This window comes from Akebia trifoliata, chromosome 7, assembly GCF_017979445.1.
Source record: "Akebia trifoliata isolate Shusen 1 chromosome 7, ASM1797944v1, whole genome shotgun sequence".
Classification (NCBI taxonomy): Eukaryota; Viridiplantae; Streptophyta; class Magnoliopsida; order Ranunculales; family Lardizabalaceae; genus Akebia; species Akebia trifoliata.
The window spans coordinates 25,910,714-25,936,654 of NC_141381.1; the positions used below are offsets into that span (position 1 = coordinate 25,910,714).

The window sequence follows — 25,941 nt, forward strand, 5'->3', positions numbered from 1 at the left end:
GAGTTTTAAAACCATGGATCCCATTGACTAGAAGGCCATGACACATTAATTTTAGGCCCACGTAAATATAAGTTTTTGGTCCATAAAATTAGCCTGATGGATGGTCTTTATATGTTGGGTTTGATTTATTTATTTTTATCATGTATAGATCCATGTGTAGGAAATAGAGAACTTATATTGTCACATCAACATTGTTTTTCATAGTCCACTAACTAATGAAATAATATAAGAGAATTTCTATTAAAACACCAACTTTTACTTATAATACACCGATCTATTTATAAATATAGTTTCAAAGGATTTGTGTGTTGTAAGTAAAAAATGATGTGCCAATAAAATCTCTCTAATATAATATGTCAAATATAATAGAAGAAAATAAAGACATGAAGAGGATGCTAACCTTCACTTTCTTCTTCCACCACTCCATCGTTCTCATGACCAACCCCTTTAAATTTAGACAAATATGTATCAAAAAATCCATTCTAAGAAAATATGGACTCTTTAATACCCAATTTATCAAATATTAGTCAGAAAAGGATTTTTGAAACGAAAATACCATAATTACCATTTCAATGATTTTTGAAATTTAAAAAAACATGTTTATTTTAGAATATTTGAGCTACTCCTATGTTTTATTATTAATAGCATGCCCATTAAATATGGTCATTTCTTATAGATCAATTTAAAAAAAAAAAAAAACTCATTTCTCTAACCAAAATTAGTAATCTTTAAATCACAAAGATGATGATGACTACACCAATGATGATGATGGAAATGAGTATGATCATCCTCAAACGAATTTGGTTTATGTATATTAGATTTATTAAAAAATAGAAATAATTTTAAATAATTAAAATATAATTTTAAAACTCGACTTGAATGTTCATCAAATTAATTTAACTAAAAAATTAGCAAGTCGACACAAATGAGTCAAATAAAATTATATTGAATTTAGTTTTTAATAAATAAAATATTTATTTTTTTACTTTTAACAGAAATATTAATAACTAAATAAATTGGTCAAGTTTTTTATTTGACTCCCTATATTTTTATATCAAACACTTTGTAAAGTTGTTAAAAATATATTTCAAGTATTTTTCTTTAAAAAAACTTCAAAAGATCTGTAATAGACTAATATTTTATTAACCAGGACTTAAATGGTCCGTATTCTTTATTAGAGGTGTAGACACCCGAATTTGAGCGGGCCCTCGACGCAAAATACCCCAAAAAATCGAAAAATTGGAATGGGCCCCGAAGTCCAAACCTACAAAAAAATCCAATATATTTCAATTAATAAATGTCCGAGGCCACTCACGTAGCCCATGGACACGCACACCTCACCACCCTCCTACATCCTTAAATTCAACCCAATACTATTCTACCTAAACCCAATCCATCATAAACTCAATCCAACCTAAGCCCAACTCATAACCTAAGCCTAAATTCAATACCCAAACTCAATCCAACCTATCAATCTCATCAAACCAATCACCAACTCAATACAAAAATGACACATGTCATCACACCCTTCACCTTCCTCATCTAATCAACCAACTCATCACTTCCCGCCAAAAGCAACTCAACCCATAACCCTACCCTAACCTAACCGATTCCCCAGCCTCATCATCAACCACTAACAGCACAACCCATCCCTACTCCCCAGCCTCTCGCATCATTAACAACCAACAGCACACAACTCATACCCTACACACTCTAACCTATTCCCCATTCTCGAACACTATCAACCACCCACATCACAACTCATATCTCCCACACTCCATCCATCACTTTATCTTAAAACACTCCCACAAAATCACCTCAACCCATACCTCCCACCATCACCCCCATACTCTTCTCTCTAATCATCCAACCACCATCACCAATCAACTAATCTCTTCATCTCTCCATTTGCCACATGTCATCATCACTTCAACTCTCCTAAAATCTAACCAATCAACCCCTTACACTACCCATCCCCCAAATCCAACACCTTACCTCTTCCACCATCTCAACACTCATTCTCCAAACAACTCCCTTACACCCCCCACTCCTCCCATCAACCATTACTCATCTCACCCCACCAAACACTCTACCCAAATGGATTTGGGTAAGATCCAAACCATTTGGGTTAAAACACAACCCATTTCCCTCATTACAAAACTACCCTTATTTCCCCATCAAATTTCATACCTTTCTTCTCTCAAACCCATGCCAGTATCCCTCATTCTAATCCCTCACCCCATTATACCCTTAAAATACCTCCCCAACCTCTATAAAAACCCCTCCATTCTCCCCTCACAACAATTAATGAAATTTTGATAAAAAATCCTCTAAAAACTACAACTCTCTACTCTACTCTCTTCTCAACACCCAACTCTCTACTCTACTCTTTTCTCAACACCCAACTCTCAACTCATCTCACAACTCACAATTCTCAACATTCTCTCAAACAAATCAAGAAAAAAAAAAAAAAAGATTCATCAAGCAAAGTCAAAGGAAGACAAATAAGGAACAAGGTGGGTTTGAAAAGGGAACACCCCCTCCATCTCCCCTCCTCTACTCACCTCCTTTTCTCTACACTTTGCACACACCACAATGATTTGAGTCCTTTAAGGGCCTTTTTTTCAATAAGGGTGCCCTCAATGGACTAAATCAACATCAAAGCCCCTCACACTTGAGGGCACACATCAAATCATCTTTGATTTATTTTCCTTTATTTTAAAAATGACCGAATCCGAGGTTACCACATTGTGTGGGTGGAGTAGGGTGCCTAACACCTTCCCTACTCCATAAATGGACCCCCTTACCTTGAATCAAAGGTTGGGCCACGTGCATTATCCAATGAGAGTCATCAAACATACAAAATGTATGAATTTTCGAAAAATGTAACATTGGGTGACCATTCACACCCCTTTGCAAATTTGAATGGTGGCGACTCCAAAACACCCCAAAGTGGAGGGATGTTTTAAAATATTGAAAATCCCATGTCCACAAGAGGACTATTCAGTACATATTCTCAATAAAGAGTCCTTTAGGGTCATTCTCAAAATAAAACAAAAAATAGTTACGTAGGAAAAATTACTTAAAGGACCTTGACGGAGGGATTTATTTCTAAATAGTCCTTAAGTTTTGGGCAATAGTTTGATAGGGCATTTAGTAAACTTTTTATTTTTTAATGGTCTCTCATTATTTGCGAACTCACCGTTTTTATTTATTGTCAAGCTCACAACTTTTATTGTCTAACTAACCACTTTTTATTTATTGTCGAACTCAACAATAAATTAAAAAAAAAAGTGGTGAATTTGACAATAGCAAAACTCACCCATTTTCGATTTTTGAATTTTTTTTTTTTAAAACTAAAATACATGGAAAGATCAACTAAAAACTTGAGATAACGATTTGTTTAGATGATTTCAAATCAAAAGAACCATTTTTTATCGATTTTCATCCAAAAATTAAGAGAAAAAGGTGAAAAATCACTAGTTTTTTTACATACATCTTCAAATTATTTGAAAAAACTTTGAAAATGGTTTCTTCTTCCTTCTTAAATCTTTTCAGATGGAATAGAGTTTCTGAAACTTAATTGAGATGCCAAAAATCTAATTTTTTTGAATGAAAATGAAGATTTCAAACGGTTAGGGCATTCAATCATGAGAAATGTGGGAGATGAGGTCCAAGGACTATTAAGAAAAGAAAATTTTACTAAATGATCTACTAAGAGACTGCCCAACACTTAGGGATTACATAGAAAAAACTCCCTCCGCCAAATTCCTTTTAACTAATTTCCCAAAAACTTGTGGATTGTCTCATTTGACTTCAATTTGGACCCTTATGCCCAACGTTCATTACTCATCGGTTTTGATCACTTTGCATTTTGATTTAATTTCCCAACAATCTTTGTCTTAATTGTGGAGAACAAAATAAAATTGTGTCTAACAATCCATTGTGGACCGATGCCACGATTCATCAATAGAATTTGCATTCTAGTTTAGGGTTAGAATTTGATTTCACTCCAATTTCAAACTTAGCCAATAAGATGTGTTATCATATATTAATTTTTATATAATAAATAGAATTTCATCCTTCTAAGAAAAAACTAGATAGGGCTTGCAATGATCTCTACTCTGCTAATCATTGCTCTTCTTGTACTTTTCATCATCTCATAATTCTTTATAATTAAAAAAAAAAATCATCAAATTGTGAAAAAAATTGAAACAACAAATATAAAAGAATACGCAAGGTTCAGTAGTGTGCCTAATTCCATAGAACAAAATGAAAATGACCATTGAAAATCAGGAGTTACCAAAACAAGTAAATCTCTCACAAATGAGATACCCCTAAAATAGAAAATCTTAAAGAAAATATTACACTATTATCCTTTTTATACCTCTTAAAAAATTTCAGGCATGAGACTTCGCCATTGCATCCCTGGGAGGGGGGCGCTGCCCCTTCACCTCCGCCCACTGATCGAGCAACAAGATCCTCAGTTGGGGAGCTCCCCCTTGCAACCCCACAATTCTACGTAACACAATAGAATACAAGACATTTACACAATACAAATACAAAATCAACCAATTAAATTGGTGAATCAAAAAATTATTTTTACAATTTTCCTATTAATTACCCAATTTTAATTTACCCTCCAACCTCACCATTTTATCTTTGATAAGAGAAAGAATTTTTTTTTTTTTTTTTAAGTGAGTTTGAAGATGAAGGATTTGGGGAAGAAATCCAATAATATCATTTGTCTAATCCCTGAAATTTCCTCAATTTTTTTTATTTTAGATATTCCAATCCTACTACGATACCACAATGTGCAATGACAGGTGTGTAGTCCGCTAAGCTAACTAAAGCTATTTGATGCTTTGATACGGAGGGCCCCAAACGCCAAGACTCACTGGTATGTCAGGCACGTGCTTTTTTAATCCTTGAATACATCACACATTGGACACGCGTGAGAAACAGATGGGTCACACACAACATTGTAGAATGGGCCTTACAAGGGGACAAACACATAACCGGATCAGTCAAAGATGACAATCACAGTCCGGGTCCACATTAAATGTAGTGGTAGGGGAGGGCAAGTAGATCACAAAGTAGGGTAAGAAGCTACTAATAAAGGGTTTTGAATCATGTGCTCCATGTTTTTGGATAGCTATCCAACTCCCAGCATATTTATATAGCAAAAAATTAGTTTGACTTGTGACCATCTTTTAAAGGTACTATAAAATTATTTAAAGAGTTACTATTGCCACATCAACTTTTTTACTAATTCCACACCATCAATAACTCTTTGGTGATTTACATAAGAATTGGTGTGGCAATAGCAACTCTCAAATTTTACTTGAAGCAGATTCAAAATTAACACACATCTTGTAGCGCCTAAGTAAAAGTTGGTGTGACAATAGAATCTGTCCATTTTTATATTATTGTTGGAATCGTAGGGTATCTCCACATCCTTTGGGATAGCTATTCCACTCCTGAGAGTACAGGATATACTCAGCAGCGAAATAGTGTGGGGGAGAGTTGAGTTGGATAGCTATTCCACTCTTGGGAGTACGGGAAATAAGTACAATCTGCAAAGAAAAAGTGAATGGAGAATTAGTCAAAATTGGAAGACCTTGCACGCGTTTGCATGTGCCGGGCCACATGTTCCTACTATTGTTTTCAAAGTAGGGCCCACTTATCACGTGTGGGTCATCTTGCCGTGGTGCACCTCGTACTTCTGCTTGTAAGATTACACTATTGTTTATTTTTATGGGAAACGTAATGACATAATTATTTAAGGTTGGGTTATTTACTTATTTTGAATAGCCCCTTAAGATTTTGGTGAATATTAGAGGTCACCCCTAAATTTCCAAATTGATGATCTATCCCTTTGACTTTGGACTTTTATGAGAGACATACAATGACTGAAATGCCCACCTTCAACTTTTGTCAAAAGGTCTTTTTTTTTTCTTTTATACTAATGATAAATCAAAGCACTAACATGTAAACAGTCTGTACATAATAGGCGTTGCAAGGGAAAAACCCCATAGATCTGTTTTCTTTGTGTATATCCCAAAGAAAAAGATCTATGGGACTATACCACAAGACTAAACCAAGAGCTTTTAATTTTTTTTTACTTTTAATGATTAAGTTATTTTTAAGGAGATCAAACTTGGTGATAGTGGGAATTTAACTATCACCTTCGCTTCCGCCAAGAGATCGAGGATGAAGAGTTGAAAACATGGCTTTTGAGATGGAAAAAATTCAAGGATTTAGCTCATGAGGGTCTTTTGATAATTTCATCTCTCATTTAAGGCGAAAAGGTTATGTCAACAGTTTGAAAAACACAAGGAGGAGTCTAATTTAAGTCGTGCTGGAGTGACTTTAAACTGGAATTTCATATCATACTTCTTGACGTGAAAGTAGATAGGAACCATAGATGTTTTTTTCATCAAAATCCGATTCCAGAGAGGGTCAATTTTTCTAATAGCATCTTTTTAGTTAACTCCCTCGCCCTAAAGAAGGACTTTATAATGCCGGTCCAATTTTATACTATAATTATGCACCACTATGTTATGAGATAGGAACTGATGATATAAGAGCTCATTTATATTTAATTCAAGAACTATAGTTCCTAACAAATGCCTTAGATAAGGTAAGTATGCTCTAGGGATATCCCAAGATATTGATCATTGATAAATATGAATAAATACGTAGAAAATTATATCCCTTCTCCTTCGGGCTGCAACTTGGGCCGATTTGAGGGCAAACCCAAGTTCAAATTAAGTAGCAGAACCCTCAACTTGAGCTTAACTCAACCCAACCATTGGGCCGAAGCTCACTAACCCAAAATCAACCTGAGTTTGATTTTCTAAAATTGGGTTGAGTTCAGGTTAGCCCTACTTAGATAATTTTAGACGATTTGATTTGGTTGGACTCATTAAATAATCCTAATTTCATTTTGATTATCAAATAAATTTTATATTTAAAAAAAAGATATACAACATCACAAACAAAACTACTAGTAAATCGAATCGCATACAACCTTCAAATCCATCATTGAGAGAGTATTTTGACAAACCATACTAAATCAAAGTTCTTAATAAGATGGAATAAAAAAGCTAAATAAAAAATCTATAATTAATATAAAAATATTTATATCTTAAAATATAGCATTAGGTTTGGGTTGCGTTAGATTGCTCATACCCTCAACCCGACCTCATCTGAATTGAAATTGTGTTGAGGTATTCTAGCCCAGTTTCAACTCATCTTTTACATTACTTAATCCAAGCTCGTCCATCAATCAGGTTAAGCCCGATTTGAGTTCAGGTCAACTCACCCAAGTTGCAGCCCTACTTATCTCAATTTATCGCACCGTATCTTATGTCTACTACCTATTGAAGATTCTATGTTAGTTCCATTGTTATTATTAATATTAGAAGTAGCATGTGCAAATGCACATATTTGCATGCCAATTGAATGTTTACTAATTGTGCTTTGATGCTCAAGTTGGAATAAGTCATTACAAGAATATTAAAATATATCGAATTTTCAATTGATTCACTTAGTGTAATCTCTTTATAATAATTCTTCGCTATATTTTTTATCAATAAGTTTGGGGTGGAGGGACCCCTCCCCTTTTTATTATTAAAAAAAAAAAAAAAAAACTAGTGAGAATAGTTACATGGTATATTATCTAATATATTCACAAACTCTCAAGAAATGATTACATCATCCTTAATTACTTAAAAATTTGCGTCCTGAGCTCCAAGACAACCTAAGTAGTTTGTTACCCTTATAAACTTAATAGAGTTTCTCTCTCCTAATATATTCCTAAGATCTTGTTAAAAAGATTCTTCGACACATAAGATTTGACTTTGTTTCATTTAAAAAAATTTAAACTTCCTTTTTTAAGTAAATTAGTTGAGTTACTTTCAATCTTGGTGGATCTCATTCAACTTAAATTTAGGTAAACCAATAAGTGTTAGGCGTAGTGGTCAGGACCTCCCTTCAAAAAAAGAGATCTGGCTTATAGGGATTTATCTTGATTTATTACCTGGTACGTGTGGTATTGCATGTATCCGAAGGATTTGGGTGAGATATATATGATGCATAAAAGAAATACTTGAATTTGGGTAAAATTAATTTGATAATTAAAATAAAAAATTTAAATAATGATATTTTCTCAAGGTGATATTGTCCTACCTACGATATTACTAGACTGTCCACATTCATAGTACATGAGAGCCCCCATGTTAGCTTGCAAGTTGTCAACTATATCATTTCTATCTTAGTTACTTAAATAAATCAATGTGTTCCCCTATGAGATGTCATGGAATTAATGAGTGTAGGGATCTGGTTGTCCCCAAGCCAAAAAGAAGAATAAATTTACAGAGAAAGAGAAATGGATGGAGAGCGAAGACTTCAACTTCAAGACTTGTTTTTTGTTTTGTTTTGTTGTTTTTCAGACCTTATTTAAAGGAGAAAATAAATATTTTATGTTATTTTATTTCAATTTATCATCCAGCACCCCAGATTGCAAGTCATGTAGGAGAAATCCGGCCTTTATTGTTGCCATAGATACTGACAGGGCCGTAATCTATGAACCCGACTCCTCCAAAGTTCACATGTTGAGTCAAGTCAAAATATCTTAAGTTGACTCCAATGATCAAAGAAAAATACATTAACTTAAAAATGTTTTAAATTATTTTTTTAAACTGCTATTGGCACCTCAACTTTTACTTATTACATCCCAATTTCTGAAATTATTTACTATACGATTCACACCCAGTTAAAAATTACTCAAATTATTATCTCAACATTACAAAACATTATGACTCATTCAAACAAGTTCAGTAGATGTTTACAATTATGATTAGGTTCATATAAAATCTTAAACCTCCCTCTCTCCCCCCAAAATAAAAATAAAAATCTAGTAAAGAAAATGTGTAGGAGTTTTTATTGGAACTCCAACTTTTACTCATTCTCAATTATTTATTTATTTTCTCTATTTTTAATTGGGGTGTAATAAGTAAAAGTTGGGGTGCCAGTAATAATTTTTTTCCCCTCATATTAAAATCACATTAAATTCATAAATCTACGGAATCTTTATGGTATAGTGGGGGTAAGATGTTCAAGCTGGTCTAAGCCAGTTTATGAGTGCATGTGTCCAAGTGTAGGATATTTTCAATGGTTCTGATAACTCGTTTAGTTTAATTAGCCTTCGGACTACACTTGGAATCCGTTTCGATCTATGACAATCTCTTTGTAATCAAAAGGCTAGTTAAAGCTATCAAATATGGGAGAGACCCACTTCAAGTTCAACGTAGGCTAGCCCCTTCCACTATAAAGGAATCGATTCCCTTTTTGAAATAGATATCTTGTGCAATTCTTGTCCTTTAAATAGTCACTTCCCAATTTTCTGTCTGTCATCTATCAATTGGTAACGGTCTCATCCATTCTGTAGGTGGTCCAATCACTCATCCGTCCTTGAAAAAGATCCTCTAACCCTGTCTTCAGTCCTCTTAGGGAGATCAATCGATCTTATATACATTGCTCATATGATATCAATTCAACTAAAATCCAATACAAATAGAAGGGTGATTGAAATCAGTGAGAACCAAACAAAGGCAGGTGCAATTTCTCTCAATCGGAGTGCAACTGTTAGCTCCTTGTCTTTGACTACGTCCACTCTAAACTCTTCAATGTTGCCATGTTAGAATTTAGATTTAGAGAGACGATAATTTTATACACTTCACGTATAAGAGTCTTATTTATAGTTTTTTCTTTTGTAGATTTTTGATAGAATCACTCATTTTGTTAGTTGTAATGTTGTATTAGACTTCCATTTGCACGTGTTTTGAAGTCATGTCTTAAGATTTTTTTCCTTCATACCAAGACAAGTGTCAAACCTCCTTTGTGTGGTGATTATAGAGTCGATTATTGGATATGGCAATTTGGTCTTGGCTGTTATGCAGTGATTTTGTTAATTCTCACGTCAAACATTTTACTTTTATTGATGTTTATGGGTAGATAGTGACGTCAAATCTTGAGATTACTTCCTTGTATGTTGGCACTGATGTTGAGTCCAAGCATTCTCCATTGATCATTACTTTCGAACATTTGGAGTGGAGCAACCTCATTCTTTGGGACTAGTCATTATTTTGATGCATTTTAGGTGGAGGATTAGCCTTCTTATGCACGTGCTCAAACCACGCTTTGTCACGTCAATCCGAATATTGGTAGGCACTATGACTCGATACATATGTTGATGGAGAGATCGATAGGTATATTGTGCGCTCGCCACACACACAATTTTTATTTTTGTTATTCACAAAAATATTATGTATAGGCTATAGTCGAATAATGTGGTCAAGTTTTGAGTTGGCTCGGCAAGTTTAAAAGCATGATAGATCACGACCGTTAATATAAGCGAGTCACTGATTTGATTTGATGCGTCCTGGATAAAAGTACTTTTTTACTAACAGATTTTAACCGCTAGACGGTTGAAAAGAGATATATCTGGTCAAACAGACATTGACTGACCAGTATCAACATTGTTAGCTTCACGGGCACTCCCCGACTATTAACTTTCTCTTTATCCAGCAAAAAAAAAACCAATGTGGAAGAACTTTGACCATCTAGGTTCAGCTTTCAACTACTGGACGTACAAGTATGGTGTGAATCTCATACTATGGTAATATGGTGGTTCTTGCTGTAGATCTTTGACATTAAAATCTTAGGGTCCTCTATTGTGATGATCATACTTGGGCATTAAACCCTACGAGATATTTGCATGTGTGAACATAGAGTGACAAGCATGGTTTATTTGGGATAGAGGTAATATGTGTTGATTTAGTGTCGGCTTGATTAATATTAGTTGCATGTGTAATTGAAAGATACGCTCAAGGGACATATATAACCACACTGATAGCGTTCGTAATTTTGATACTGAATTGGTGCCCTTACGACTTGGCCCCCAATTTTGTGGATAATGATCGGTTAATATGCTCATTCTTACTACTAGCTCCAAGATTTATTCGGATATTTGGATTGAAATTACCTTTTCATTTCATTCAAATTAACTATCGTTGATAAGGTAAGACATGTTGGGTTAGCTAAAAATCCTTAATAATTTGCAATTGTTGATAAAGTTGGATTGACTACTCTTTCTCTTCATATTTCATTTTGATCGAAATTCAATTGATTAACATTTCTTAGATGAGTCATGATTTTTTGACACCCCCTTTGACATATGCCCCCTGACGTGACATAAGAAAATAAGTTAGAATCATAGGTTTTTTTTCTCGGAATACACAATTGTACATCTCCATAAATATATGTAATTGTATATCCCAAGAAAAATAATCTATGATTCTAACACATGTCACATCAAGAGTGTGTGTTAAAGAGAGTCAAAAAATCATTATTCTTCCCAAATTCAATGTAGAGGTCAATTGAGCCCATCTTAACCATCCATTTCTTTTAGAGTCATGCTTGAGAGACCTATGCTGGAGAGACCTCAATGGGGATACCTTGACGTGGTAGCGCACGCATGTCTACAAATACATTTTACTCGTATCTAATATAAAAATGATATTTAATGCCACGTGTAAGCCAGTTTGATAATACGTCCTTATCTAATTTTGATAGTGATATTTAATGCCACGTGTTTTCCCATCGGCCTGTGGACTCTTATACATGCGTCCCATTTTTCAAACTTTTAGAGTGGGTAAACATAGACAAATTTAACCTTGACGCCTGTCATTTTAATATCTTTATCATACTTTTGATGTAGACATCTTTGTCATTATTCTAAGTTCTGACTCTTGCCCAACCTCAATATCAGAGAATTAAAATCGGTCCGTACGTCACGCCATATATTGTGGGACCTACACATAGAATCTCTTTAACCCTCTCAGTCAAATTCTTTAACCATGGTTAAATTTTCCACGTTAAAATCGACGCTTTTCCTCACTCTCTGGCGCTCACTTCTTTCAAGTTTCTCTGAACATAGAGTGTGAGAGAGATCGCCGGAAAACTGCTTATTCAATCGGAAAATAATGGCTTTTCGCCACAAGTTTCTGTGAAACAGAGAGAGAATGCGTGTTTTTTCGAATCTCAGAGCCTGAAGTTCCAGAAAATTTGCCGGAAAACCTCTTACATATCCGGAAAATGATGGTCTTCGGTCACACTGGAGGTGGATATCTCGCCGGAAAACAGGTTTTTCCGGTAAATTACGAAGCAGAGGTTTCTCAGCGCCTCGTGGAAGCTTCTCACACTAGCGATCTGAAATCGGCACTCGAATGCATCGCCGATCCATTTGTGGATGTAAACTTCGTCGGTACGGTTTGCTTGAAGACGAGGAAGACGGAGGTTGTGTTACACGATGAGTCCGCTAGTGAAGTTTTGATCGACTACGAGGAGTTCAAAACCGATGTCACAGCTTTGTTTCTCGCTTCTCATGCTGGAAATCTTGCACTCGTGCGGAAACTACTGGTAATAAGAACTAAATTTGTTTTTAGAGAAATTTCTACTTAGGTTATCGTGATTGATATGGAGAACTCGTGATCTAAGCTCCTTTGATTGAATATCTCAACTGTTCTACTGAAACTAACTCTTTTACTTATCTACATTTTAGAGTTTGACTGCGAGCTCTGATTTTCAATCTTGTTTAGCGTCTCTATCTGATCTAGTGAAATTAGGTCATCTTTGGAGTTCATTTCTTTTCATATTTTTCAGATGCTCGGCTCTTCGCATTTGGCTTTCTAAGTTGTCTGCGTTTTATCCTTGTTGTTTGATTTTTTTTCCCCAGAAAATTCTCATAAAATTTGCAGGTCTGACGAAATCTTGCGAATCTTATCTATACTTAATTTCTGAGATTTTCCGAAATTTGGATGCTTTAAGTTTAATGCGTTCAGTTTATCTTCTTTGAAGCAATTCAAAATTTTTAAAGTTAAAAAATTCGAGTTCCGCGGGAATTTTATTCCGAATTAAAGTTTTTTGATGTTTTATTCTTGGTCTTTCCTTTTATGTGTTCATCTGTCTTTTTCACCTTTTATTTTCGAGGTTTTTAGTTCTGATTATCTTTTTTTTTTTTTAATTCGATTTATTATTTGAAACAATAATATAATTCGTGATCTTTTTGGTGATTCTGGTTCTATTTCCTGCAAATTCGCATTTATTAGTTTTAAATTGAAATAAGAATACATGCTCCAGGGGAAATTTATTACGACAAACCTTGATTTTTAGTTTTCTTTTTCTATCCTTTTTTTTTAATGTCTCATAATTTTTTCTTCGGTCTTGTTGAATTTTACATTATTAATTCTGGGGAAATTACTTAAAGGACCCTGGTGGAGGAACTTTTTTTTCTAAATATTCCCTAATTTTGGGTGGTCTCTTAATAGTCCATTTAGTAAACCTTTCTTTTCTTAACAGTCCTGGAACTCATGTCTGATATTTCTCACGATTGAATGCCCTAACCATTCGAACTCATCATTTTCATATATAAAAAAATTGTATTATTTTGCATCTCAATCGAGTTTCGGAGACTCCATTTGGTCGGAAAGGATTTAAGAAGGAAGAAGAAGCCACTTTCAAGGGTTTTTTTCAAACATTTTAAAGATATATGCAAAAAACTAGGATTTTTTTCACTTTTTTTTCTTCTTTGTTTTGGGATGAAAATTGATCATGAATGGTTCTTTTGGGTTAAAATCATCTAAACAAGTCGTTATCTCAAGTTTTTAGTTGATCTTTCCATGTATCTTAGTCGAAAAAACTCAAAAATTGAAAATGGGGTGGGAGATTACCAGTGTCGAGTTCACTACCTTTTATTTAAAAAGTGGTGAACTCAACAGTAAAAATTGTGAACTTGACACAATAAAAAATGTCGATTTTGACAATAAATAAAAAGTGGGGAGCTCGACAGTAAATAAAAAAGCGTCGAGTTCACCAATAATGAGGGATCATTAAGAAATAAGAAATTTACTGAATATCTTATCAAGCTACCGCGCAAAACTTAGGGATTATTTAGAAATAAATCCCTCCGACAAGGTCCTTTAAGTAATTTTCCCTTAATTTTGTTTAATTTGACTTTAAAAAAATAAAAATAAAAATAAAATTTGTGGGGCATTTTAGAAAGAATAATGCAGAAGTGACCTCATGGTGGAACCTCATATTGCACTTCTTGACGTGAAAGTGGATAGGAACCATAAATGCTTTTTCACTCGTTAGAACTCTTTTAGAAATACCCCTGTTAAATTGGTGATATTAGGTTTACCCCTTGCAAAATGCAAGATTAGGTTTACCCTCCAACCATAAGTCAACATTTTGTTTTCTCGACGATTTAGTGTTGAAATTTTAATTTTTTTTCAAAATCAATGCAGATACTCAAATTATTTAATCAAAGTCTGGAAAAAATATCAAAATTTCACTGTTAATCATCATGAAAAAGCTACCTTAACCTATGGTCAAGGGGTTAAACCTAAGCTTGCATTTTGCAAGAGGTAACCTAATATCACAGATTTAACAGGGGGGTGTTTGTAAAATGCTTTTTTCCCCTATATTTGTACAATTGTACTCTGTAGGTCTTAATACAAGCTCTTTATTTGTACATCCTTGATTGTCCAGTATTCATTTAGTTTTAACCTTGATTGTCCACCCATGGAGGAATTGTTGGTCCGGCCGATTGCTCTAGGGCCCTATGTATTCCTCCAGATTGAATCCCAAGGACTGTCAGCATTTTTTTAACTTTATCTTAGGTTCCTCCCTCACCATGTGTAAGCCATAACAAGTTCTAATTTGTATAAACTTCGTTACTCGGTGACAGAATGTTGGAGCTGACGTGAACGTGAAACTTTTTAGAGGCTTCGCGACAACAGCGGCGGTGAGGGAGGGCCACCTCGAGATCGTGGACGTTCTGCTCAAGGCTGGGGCATCACAGCCAGCCTGTGAAGAAGCACTATTGGAGGCGAGTTGCCAAGGATGGTCAAGACTCGCCGAGCTGCTCATGCAGTCAGACATGATCCGGCCCCATGTTACAGTGCATGCATTTGTCACCGCATGTTGCAGAGGGTTCTCAGATGTCGTGGACACGCTCATGAAGGTATAAGATATATGGCACTCTCCTTAACACAAATGGCTGGAACTGACACTTCCATCACAATAATAGCCTAATTGAATTAACAATCAGGATTAGGTAAGGTGTCCCATTCCTACAGAATAGGAGCGTTGACTATGTGTCGTGTTTTTGTTGGAGTTTAAAACACATCTGCTCCTGTTAAAACATGTCATGTGACACTGTTCTGGAACGTGACTCAATATAAAATCACCCTTACGTGAAGGCTTTCAATTTTGGGCTAATTGAGATATTAGGATGAAAGTATGTCCAACTAAGTTTTATAGATGTCAATGGTGAACTAGCGCTTCCAAATATTATGTTGTGTGTAATCTCCCACTTTCAAAGGACTATAACCCCTTTATAAGGACTGAATCAATTCTCTTTAAATTGCTCGGGTAATGAAAAAAAATCTCAGAAATATTTGCATTTAATTTGTGTGCAGTGTGGTGTTGATGCAAACGCAACTGATCGTGTGCCACTCGAGTCTTCCAAGCCTTCACTGCACATCAACACGGACTGCACAGCCCTTGTGGCTGCCATTGTTAATAGGCAGGTTTCTGTTGTCCAACAGTTATTGCAGGTAAGAATTTAATTTTATGTTTAAAGCCCTTAATCCCATTGGTATAAATCAAATTTCAATTGGACCAACGTTAACATGACACGTCAATATTAGACAACAAAATGAAATAAAGTCCACAAGAACATCTCACTTTGATCCAACTAGCCTTACTAAGTTTGTAAGGATTTCACCCTCACTAAAGGTCTTTGGGCTCAACTTGTGGCATAAAAAACCATGATCCGATGCTCAGGGTTGTACAGGACAAAATTCTGTGAGCTTTGAAAAAAAGAATTCCAAAGAAAACTTTTTTTTCACTGTTGAAGTTTAATGTTAAATTTGGGAGTTATGTGGAAGTTTGGTAGCCGTCTATTTTAAAAACCCTGATCAAGCCCAAGTGAAATTCCTTTCTGATTTTTTTTTTTTTTTTGTTGATGTGAGTTTTTCCATAAAATCTAGAGGGCTGTGCTGTTGGATTGCCAATGTGGTAATGCATTTGAGCAAAACGACCCTTAGTAAGGCTTAAAATCTTTACTAAGTTAGTGAGGAAAATGTTTCTGTATTTATTATTAAGGGGAAGTTCAAAGGTACTGAAACTTTCAGACCTAGGTATGGGTGCTGTTTATATGAGATATCAGGTGGGCCCTTCATGTCATTGAGTCACACCTGCGACACAAGGAGACCTGTACCTTTGGATGAGGATTCAATGGTGCAGTTGCTCAAACTCAGGAAATCTTACCTGAACAATTTAATTTGTTGGGGGCTATTTTAGTCTTTAACACTTGGTAGTACAGTCCATAAAGCAGCCCATGCTGTGTTTTAAAGTAAAGACTTGAGCTGAGAGGCCTCACTCAAGACCATGTGTATCTTTTACTAATTATTTTCAATAGTATCATCATACAACTAATATATAATAATATTACTATAAGGATTAATTTTTACCATTTACCTTTTTAATATTTTTATTTTTATTTAATTTATATGATTTTATTATTTAAAAAAATCTCTAGCAAAAAAAAAAAAAAATTTACCTATACCAGGACTGTTAAATACATGTGTCCAACCTTCATCATACTTGAAAAACAGTTAGAGATGGGTGTTATTATTTAATAATATCTTTTGGCTACTATTTTGTTATGAAATCATACATTTAATTATGTATATGGACATATATACAATCTGATCTTGGATGGGGCTTGGGCTGGTCTTTGCTTACATCATGATGAGTTTGGGCTTAGACTTTAGAAACCCACCCAAAGTAGGTCGAGCTGGGTTGAGCTGTTAACATGCCTCAGTCCATCCAAATTGCACCCCTACCAGTCAAATATCAACTCAATTCGAAGATCAGAAATCAGAACCATTTTATTTACAAATTAGTTATTTGAAATAATGTTTTTACAGTAAGCAAGATACGTTTAAATATCAAAAAGAAACAAATAAACTGACTGAATAATTGAGTATTTTGCTGTGTCAGTGGGTAGAAGCATTTTATACAAGAGTCGCGATCTAGAACGGTGTCCCATTCCATAGTAATGTATGGTGTCTACGTGGTATGTTATGGCTGTGTGCTATGTAGAAAGAGTCCTGATAATATGACTTGCCAGGTGGCATACTCAAATGACTCCATGATGTGGGCAAGTTCGGGAACCGTAAATCTGTATGCCTCGGGATACACTTTTTTATGGGGAAGTGCAATCGTGTATCCCGAGGCATTCAGATCTACGATACCCGAACTTGTCACATTATGGAGTCATTTGAGTATGCCACCTGGCAAGTCATATTATCATGACTCATGTAGAAAATGGCTTGGTTAGGAAGCAATGTGTTTTAAACTCCAACCAAAACATGCCATGTAGAAACCGTTCCTATTCTATAGGAACACGACACCTTACCTGAGGCTGATTTGGTGTTTTCTCTCTATTGGAATAAAGGTTGGCGTAAAAACAGACATCAAGGTGAGACTAGGGGCCTGGTCATGGGACACTAATACCGGCGAAGAGTTCAGAGTGGGTGCAGGACTAGCGGAGCCCTACGCCATCACCTGGTGTGCTGTGGAATATTTTGAAGCCAGCGGCTCTATCTTGCGTATGCTCCTCCGACACTACTCCCCCAACACCCCACACAATGGAAGGACCCTAATCCACCATGCCATCCTCTGTGGTAGCATTGGAGCACTTGACGTGTTGTTGAATTGTGGTGCTGACATTGAATTCCCAGTGAAAACTACTCAAGGTACTGAGTTCCGCCCAATACACATGGCTGCCCGACTTGGGTTAGACATAATCCTTCAAAAACTAATTGATTCTGGCTGCGACCTCAACTCCCGAACGGAGTCCAATGAGACAGCTCTAATGATCTGCGCTAGATACAAACAGGATGAGTGCCTCCGAGTTCTTGCGTCAGCTGGTGCTGATTTTGGTCTTGTGAATTCATCTGGTCAGTGTGCTAGCTCAATTGCTGGATCAAACCGATGGAGCTTGGGTTTCCAACATGTTGTGCTAGACGTAATTCGCTCTAGGATGGTCGTTAAATCAACCAATGCCTCTGTTTTTTCTCCTATAATGTTTGTTGCTCGGATGGGGGATGCTGAAGCCATGAAAACACTGATCAAGCAACCTGACATTAGTATCGACAATCAGGATGATAGAGGGTTCTCAGCAGTCATGGTTACAGCCATGGAAGGTCATGTTGAAGCCTTTCGGTTGCTCGTTTACGCCGGGGCTAATGTGAAGTTGTGTAACAAATCCGGTGAGACCGCTATCAGTTTATCAGAATTAAACCCAAGTCGTGATCTCTTTGAGAAAATATTACTTGAATTTGCTCTTGAAAAAGGAAACAATGGGGCTGGAGGATTCTACGTACTACATTGTGCAGCACGTCGTGGGGATTTAGATGCTGTTCGCTTATTAACAAGCAGGGGTTATGACGTAAATGTTCCCGACAGAGATGATCACACCCCACTCATGTTGGCAGCAAGGGAAGACCATGGAACAGTGTGTAAGTTCCTGATCTCTTGTGGAGCCAGATGTGACATCAAGACGACAAGAGGCGACACAGCACTCTCACTGGCGAGAAATGACGCCAAGTGTGTGATATTGGATGCGCTTGCAAGAGTACTAGTGTTGAGTGGGGCACATGTGGAGAAACACACTAAAGGAGGAAAGGGAGCGGTGCATGGGAAGTTGTTGAGGATGGTGGCAGCAGCAGGGGTGTTACGGTGGGGGAAGTCAAGTAAGAGGAATGTAGTCTGTAAGGAGGCTGAGGTGGGACTGAGCTCAGTGTTTCGAAAGAATCAACGAACGAAGGGTGACTATGATGAATTAGGGGTCTTTCGAGTGGTGACTACAAGGAATAAAGAGATCCATTTTGTGTGTCAAGGTGGAGTTGAAACTGCTAAGTTGTGGGTGAGGGGGATTAAACTTGTGACAAGGGAAGCCATTGTAAAGAAGGAAGCACAGTGAGACGTGAAAGGTGTAGCGAGTGTCTGTAAAGAATGTTTGGAGAAATACTTCAGCTCGAAGTATGTTTTACAGTCTTTTCTTTGTTTTTCTTTTCCATTGTAAATTCACTCCCCCACCCCCTCAATCTCTGTAGTTGTAGAATGATCTTTTGAGTTGAAAGAGAAACGATTGGCGTTTCTTGATTTCATGTTTTTTTTCCCCCTCGACAACAATCTTTAGATGAGGGAATCCCTAATTTACAAAACTGCCCTCATGAAAGATTTGTCACTCATCGTAGAATTCAATCTCACGGACCTATGTATATGGGAAAATTTTCTGGTCATAGAAAAGTCAATCCACGATTTCAAATCAATCAACCGCATGAACCCATTTGTATTTACGGTATCCATAATTTACAAAACTACCCTCATTATGTTTTGTGAAGTACATCATCCATGATTATGTGACATCACTGAGTGGCTTTCTTGTGAGCAAAAATAATCTCTCATGAGGAATTTTTGTTCACGGAAAAGGTCGATTCAATTCGGGATTTCACATTATCCCTGATAGACCAATCACATGAACCATGTGTAGGGAGGGTATCGCTAATTTACAAACTACCCTCATTAGGCTTTTTGTGATTGAACATCTATGACTTTGTAAAGGCTCGGATTGTTTTTTTTTTTTTTCTGAACAAAAACTCTCTTTTAGATCAGGAAGAAATAGATATGCAAAATATTTTTAAAATGAATTGTGATAATCTAACTACTCCACGTGGCAAACTCAATCGACTATCTTGACGTGATAAGTTTGGGTACCATAGATCTACACTCCTTGGGATATAAGACTGCACTTTCCCATAAAAAAGTGTATCTCAAGGGATTCGTGCATCCAAGGAATGCAAATCTATGGTTCTTGAACTTGTTACGTCGGGTAGTCGATTGAGTATGCCTCATGGGATAGTCAGATTATCACAACTCTTTTAAGATGTTAGTTCTTTTTTCTAGGGATGAGCAAAAGCCCTGGCATCTTGATTGTTTACTCAAATATGACACTTAGGAATTCAGGTAAAGATTTGAGTAAGAATAATGATTTTCTGTCTCCCCTGTGCATACTCCCCTCTACTCTTTTGATGTGGCATATGCTAGAATCATAGATTCCCTCGGGATACACAATTGGATATCTGATTCTAACACATGCCAAGTCAGGAGAGAGTGGGTGGGTGGGTTGTTCAGGAAATCCCGACTCTTTGAGTGAAGTCTTTTGAGTCCCGTTTGATTTGGTCTGAGTCTTGAGCAGAAGAGTGGAGTTCCTTTTTACCACTTTCAACTCGAATTTGAATTTGAGTGAACTGGAGATGTTGATATGTTTCATCCATATCCGAATCCGATAAAGACTTCCCATCTTGTAAAATGTGAGAAAATATGTGAATTATATAATATATTTTATTTCAATATATACATCTTATTTATATTTTGTATATCAAATCGAATTTGACTCGATTTGGACTGAATCCAATAAGGATCTGATTTTATTCTTATCAAACCCATTCCAAGCATGGTTTTAAAACTCGGACGAGTTATCTGATACATTTGAGACATCTCGTTTAACAATGAGAAAAATGAACGTGGATTTTAAATCTCGTCCGGTACATTGACTTGTCTGTCCGTCTCGTTGTTGGGCGATACACCTCAATCTCAGACGAGTTTTGAAACTATGATACCAAGTTTGATCCTTATCAAATTGACTTGATCCAAATGGAACCCAATCTATTGATAGTTCACAACCCTATCAAGTGGTCTCTCACCTTAAACCACCGATGGTCAGATATGATAGATTTTGAAGAACGATATTCCTTAGTGATCTCAAATCCCTTGAACTTATTTATGTTATCTTGCAGTAGGCTGGACTATTTGGATCTACCATTTTTGCTCGTTTCACCTGCTTAAATTCTAAATGAATAATGTTGAAGTGACCTCATATTGGAATCTCATATCGCACTTCTTGACATGAAAGTGTAAGGGAATTACAGACGTTTTCATCAAGAAACAAGTGAAAAACATCTATGATTTTTATCCAGTTTCACGTCAAGAAGTGTTGTAGACACCCTAATTTGAATGGGCCCCCAATCGAAAGGACAAAGAAAAAATCGATTTTTCTAATAAAATTTGACAATGAGCCTAAAAAGCTCAAATCACTGAAACTCGACATTTTGATTGATTCGAAGGATCCCAAGACCCCTAAAGGTTTAATGGACCCACAATGAAACGTTGCATACCCCTCACTTCTTTCATCTCTCACCGCTCCATTCTCGAATCCTAAAATACCCTAAGCTTGATTAAAGCCCACCAACCCTCAATTCCCCCAAAAAAATCATTTTTTTCACATCACCCAACTTAGCACCCTAACTCCATACAACCCAAACACTAAAACTCATTCACATTCAAAGTCATCTTAAAATAAATTTTAACCAATCCCAACAACCTAAAATCCGAAGCCCGACATGTCAAAACCCACGTTCATATCTATAACCATAATCCACAAACCATTATCTATACCAACCAATCAATATTTGATCATCCTCATTACAACTCACCTCTCAAAAATCATTATACCAACCTAACCCATCACTTTTCTTTAACAAAATCACTATCCATACCACCACCTACACTCCATATCATAAATCTAACCCATCATCTCTCTCTAACAAAATAACCAACCCACACCTTTATCTCATTATTCACCTTAAATCATCCCCACACCCCTACCTCTCAATCAATTCACCTAAACAACATATTCCCACACTTTTTGGACACATGTCACCATCCCCTTCACCTTTCCAAAACTTAACCCCTTACACAACCCATTTTTTCAAACCAAATACCATTCCCCTTTCATTCCCACTAAACACTCAACCCAAATGGGTTGAGAGATCCAACCCAATTGGATAAAAAATTATCCATTTACCTACCCTTCCACAAATACCATCTTCTCAATCATAAATTTTACACCCCTCACTCTCAAACCTCATGTCATTATCTACTTTTCTACCTTTTCACCTCATCCTACCCTCAACACCTATAAATACCCCTATCACCTCTTAAAGAAGGACACCAAGTTTAAATCTAAAAAATCACTCAATTATTTTCTACTCAATTCATATATTGTCTCACTTTACCAATACATTCTCATAATTCACTAAGAACTCACGAAAGAAAATAAGAGAAGAAGAAGAAGGAAGGAAAGAAAGAAGAAATCAAAGCCTCAAGGTGGGTTAGAGGAAACATAGCTCTCCCCTCTCCATTTCCCTCTTCTACCTCCCCTGTCACTTTTTTAATTTTTCGTTTAGAAAACTCCTAAGATGTGATGTTTCCCCTCCCCTATCTTTAGTAAATCAGACTTCGGTTTGATCAAAAGTGTAGGGGTTGTAATCATTTTTACTATAATTAAAAAAAAAATCGTTTTAAAATTCCCCTAAACAACTTGTTTTGAGGCAATCGGTAGTTAGATCCCTCTTAACCCATAAGAATGGACCCGTAACCATTAACCAACACTTTTTAAAAATTAATATGTTGTTCTCGAGGCTAAATTTCTATAAAGACCATCTCCTTCAATGTGATGATCCCTATCATTCGAGCCAATAACAAATCCCTTCTTAAGGTACAAATTATCAATCAACGACTCTTTTCTTTTTATTATTAATTTAGTTTTATCCAAAAATGACCAAGTTACTTTTTGAAATTACCACTAATAGGTGGAAAGAAAGGGTCGCTTAACGCCTTCCCTTTTCTCTAATAGAATCTCTTATCTACATCTTAGGTGAATCGGTATTTTATCCGTACGAGAGTCACTAAATGCCAAAATGACATTTTTAACTAAAAATATACCCCGGGTGACCATTCACACCCTTTTACAAAAAGAAATGGTGGTGACTCTAAATTCTCGTAGATGTAATCTTCGAAAATCGAAAATCACACATCTACAAGTGCAATATGGGATTCCAGCTTGAGGTCACTCCAGCAAAACTATTTCTAAATTACTCGTCACATTCATTTAAAAAAGATTTTTTTTTGTTTAGTAGACTAACTTTTTGTTCGATATGAAGTTATTGAAAATTTTCACTGCGAATCGATAGGAATCTACCAATTGGAATACTCTAAGAACCTATCAAATTCTTTTAGGTGGATTATGTAGTTTCCTACATAATCTATGTTAACTGTGGAAGGTATTTTTCGAAAAAAAGTGACACGTGGCAATCTTGAGACTACTTAACTGAGCGTTCGAATCACGAGACAACATGGTTGAGCGTCCGAATCAACATAAAAGGAAGAAAAGTTGGTCGTTGCCTTCAACCGAGCTCCATGGGTCTATAATTAAAGTTTGGGAGTTTCAAATCCCTTAAAATAAGGAGCTTAACTATATTCACGAAAATTAAAGAAAGCCCTTAACCTAATGGAACCGCCCAAACAGAAATCAAGGAGAAAATCTATGAAGAATCAAGGAAGAAATCCCCTACAAATACATAGGTGCAAGGCACTAAATACAACCTAGTTCATAGAAGTTAAAACTATCTTCTCTGATTAATGTGTTGGGAAAAAAAATATATGATTATCACTGAACATATCAAATTGTAAAAAAAATATATACAAAGATCAATTGTGTACAAACCATGCATCTTGAATCTACAATCAGATAATCATAAACAAATAAATAAATAAATAAATAAAGACATTACGGCAAAAGATTGCATTTTTATCACCAATCAACTCTAAGAAATGGTGTTGATGGAAAGGAAAAAAAAAAGTAATCAAAAATCAATTTTGGACTCATTTTGAGCGATCTCAGTAATTCAATCTCTTTAACCACCGCTTAGATTTCTCAAAAATCCATCTCACAAAATCTCATTAGGAAGCATTTGAGGATAAAAATGGGTAAAACAGGTATAGCTAAAATGAGAATAAACAACCATTAAAGACAATTAAAGATCAGTAGTACTTATAGGCCCTGCTTGGTTGCTCCATAAAAACTCGTAAACACAAAACATTGTGTTTATGATGATTTACATTTTCAAGATTTTACGATTGTTTGTGGGGAACATGTTTTGTAGATATAATTTTACTAAAAAAAACATATAAAAATGAACCACGTTGCCTTCTTGTTTGCAGTTTAATCCTGACCACCTGTAGCAAACAGCCATGGATTAAACTTTTGTAATTCCTTCTCCCTAAAATATTCAAAAAATGGAATTACCATCAAATTGATATTTAATTGCCTAAAAAATGAAAGTCAAATTTTTTTTTTAAAATCCATAAGAAACTACCATAAAAAAAAAATGAGTAGAGTGAGAAATCCTGACCACCTACAGCCAACAACCGTGGGTTCCCTTCAAGGATTTGTTCAAAAAATCAAAGGAGAATAGGAAGAAGAGGAAGAACAAGAATAGAGAGAGAAAATGAACTTACTCACAACTCACACCATCACCTGGTAAAGGGGAGGATTAATTCACGTCAAACCCATTTCGATTCAAAAATCAAAGGAGGAGAAGAAGATGACGAGAAAGTTTACTTCACTAAAATTTTGCTTGGAAGAGTTATAGAGGAGAAGAGTTAACCCACACGATAGGTTCCACAAAGTTTTGTGGAGCTATTTTGCTCACAACTTTCCTATGGTTTTGTTAGTTTTCAGTCTTTTATAGGTGGGCCCACATTCAATCAACTAAGCATGATGAAAGTACAATTTCCCACAAAAATTACTATTTCACCCTTTTGCGGGTCTTTACGGTGCAAACAAGCAAGGGCTTTCAAGTAATAATCAAGTTACGGTTAGGATTTAGTTAAAAAAATAAAAAATCTTAAACCAAGGTGCTACCTGATGATGATGATGGGTGTTCATTTTGCGCGCACATAGAAGAAAAAGCAAACCTTTCTTTCATTTGATATGAAAATAGGTGCGCGAAAAGTCTAGTTGCAGAGAAAAATTAGGAAATTTACACATAATCCTCCAGGTTTTGATGAATATGTGAGAAACTCCTTTATTTTAAAATCGATGACATGTTAACCTTTAATCGTTGTTGAGTCCTAACTAATACACCCCATGGTTTCAAAACTCGTCCAAGACCAAGACGTATCGCCCGAGTCATCTTAGTATTTGGCATGGAAGAGATGGATAGATAAAGTTTTTTTGATTTTGTGAAATCTCGTGAGATGAACGATACATTTCAGACAAGATATAAAAAATCTCGTCTGAGATATCCGAAACGAACGTGTAATCAATTTTCATGATTGAAACCCTATCATTTTCAACCACAAATCAAATTTTGCTTCTCTTCTCAATCAAGTGGATCAGAAAAATCAAAGAGCAAAGGATTTGGATCCAAAAAGGGCGAAAAACTTTATCTTCTTCATCTAATTTTTAAAAAATTTTAAATGATTAAAAATCATTATCTCAATTTCGAAACGAGATACGAAACTGAGTTTTAAAACCATAATACACCCTGATTCATGATTAAAAACAAAATTTTCTTCCAAACCAATTTTTCATTCGCAAGAATATCTCGAATATTGACCAGTTCAAGAGGGGTGATTTGTAAATTATTGGAGTAATTTCTACAAGTGGGTTGCTGAGGAGTTTTCAAATGATTTGGTGCTCCTTCGGTAATTTTTACTGTGATATGGGTTTTGCAACGAGAATTAAAGAAAAAGAAAGAGATATTAGTGTTCTTTCGGGGATGTGGGAGAATAAATCAATCTCGAAGGCATACGCACATCTGGCATGTGGTGCCATGCTGCTTCTGCTGACACATCAGTACCAATTCAGTGAAGCTTCCGAGTTCCTTTTCT

The 25,941-nt window shown here is 35.7% G+C and overlaps 1 protein-coding gene across 1 annotated transcript; it reads left to right on the forward strand.

Moving 5' to 3' along the window:
- The first annotated feature begins 11,970 nt into the window (after nucleotides 1–11,970).
- LOC147398589 (uncharacterized) lies at nucleotides 11,971–19,310 on the forward strand. The gene is made up of 4 exons (XM_086447830.1): nucleotides 11,971–12,486; nucleotides 14,816–15,091; nucleotides 15,549–15,686; nucleotides 17,594–19,310. Exons 1-4 carry the CDS (start codon nucleotides 12,163–12,165, stop codon nucleotides 19,121–19,123), a joined length of 2,268 nt encoding a protein of 755 aa, XP_086303956.1. The 5' UTR covers nucleotides 11,971–12,162; the 3' UTR covers nucleotides 19,124–19,310.
- Nucleotides 19,311–25,941: the final 6,631 nt, after the last annotated feature.

What these genes read in the sequence shown, in the direction of transcription:
- LOC147398589 (XM_086447830.1), top strand. Translation starts at nt 12,163, where the DNA reads ATGATGGTCTTCGGTCACACTGGAGGTGGATATCTCGCCGGAAAACAG. An exon ending in CACTCGTGCGGAAACTACTG is followed by an intron (nt 12,487 to 14,815) that starts GTAATAAGAACT and finishes ACTCGGTGACAG; the next exon opens with AATGTTGGAGCTGACGTGAA. An exon ending in TTGTCCAACAGTTATTGCAG is followed by an intron (nt 15,687 to 17,593) that starts GTAAGAATTTAA and finishes ATTGGAATAAAG; the next exon opens with GTTGGCGTAAAAACAGACAT.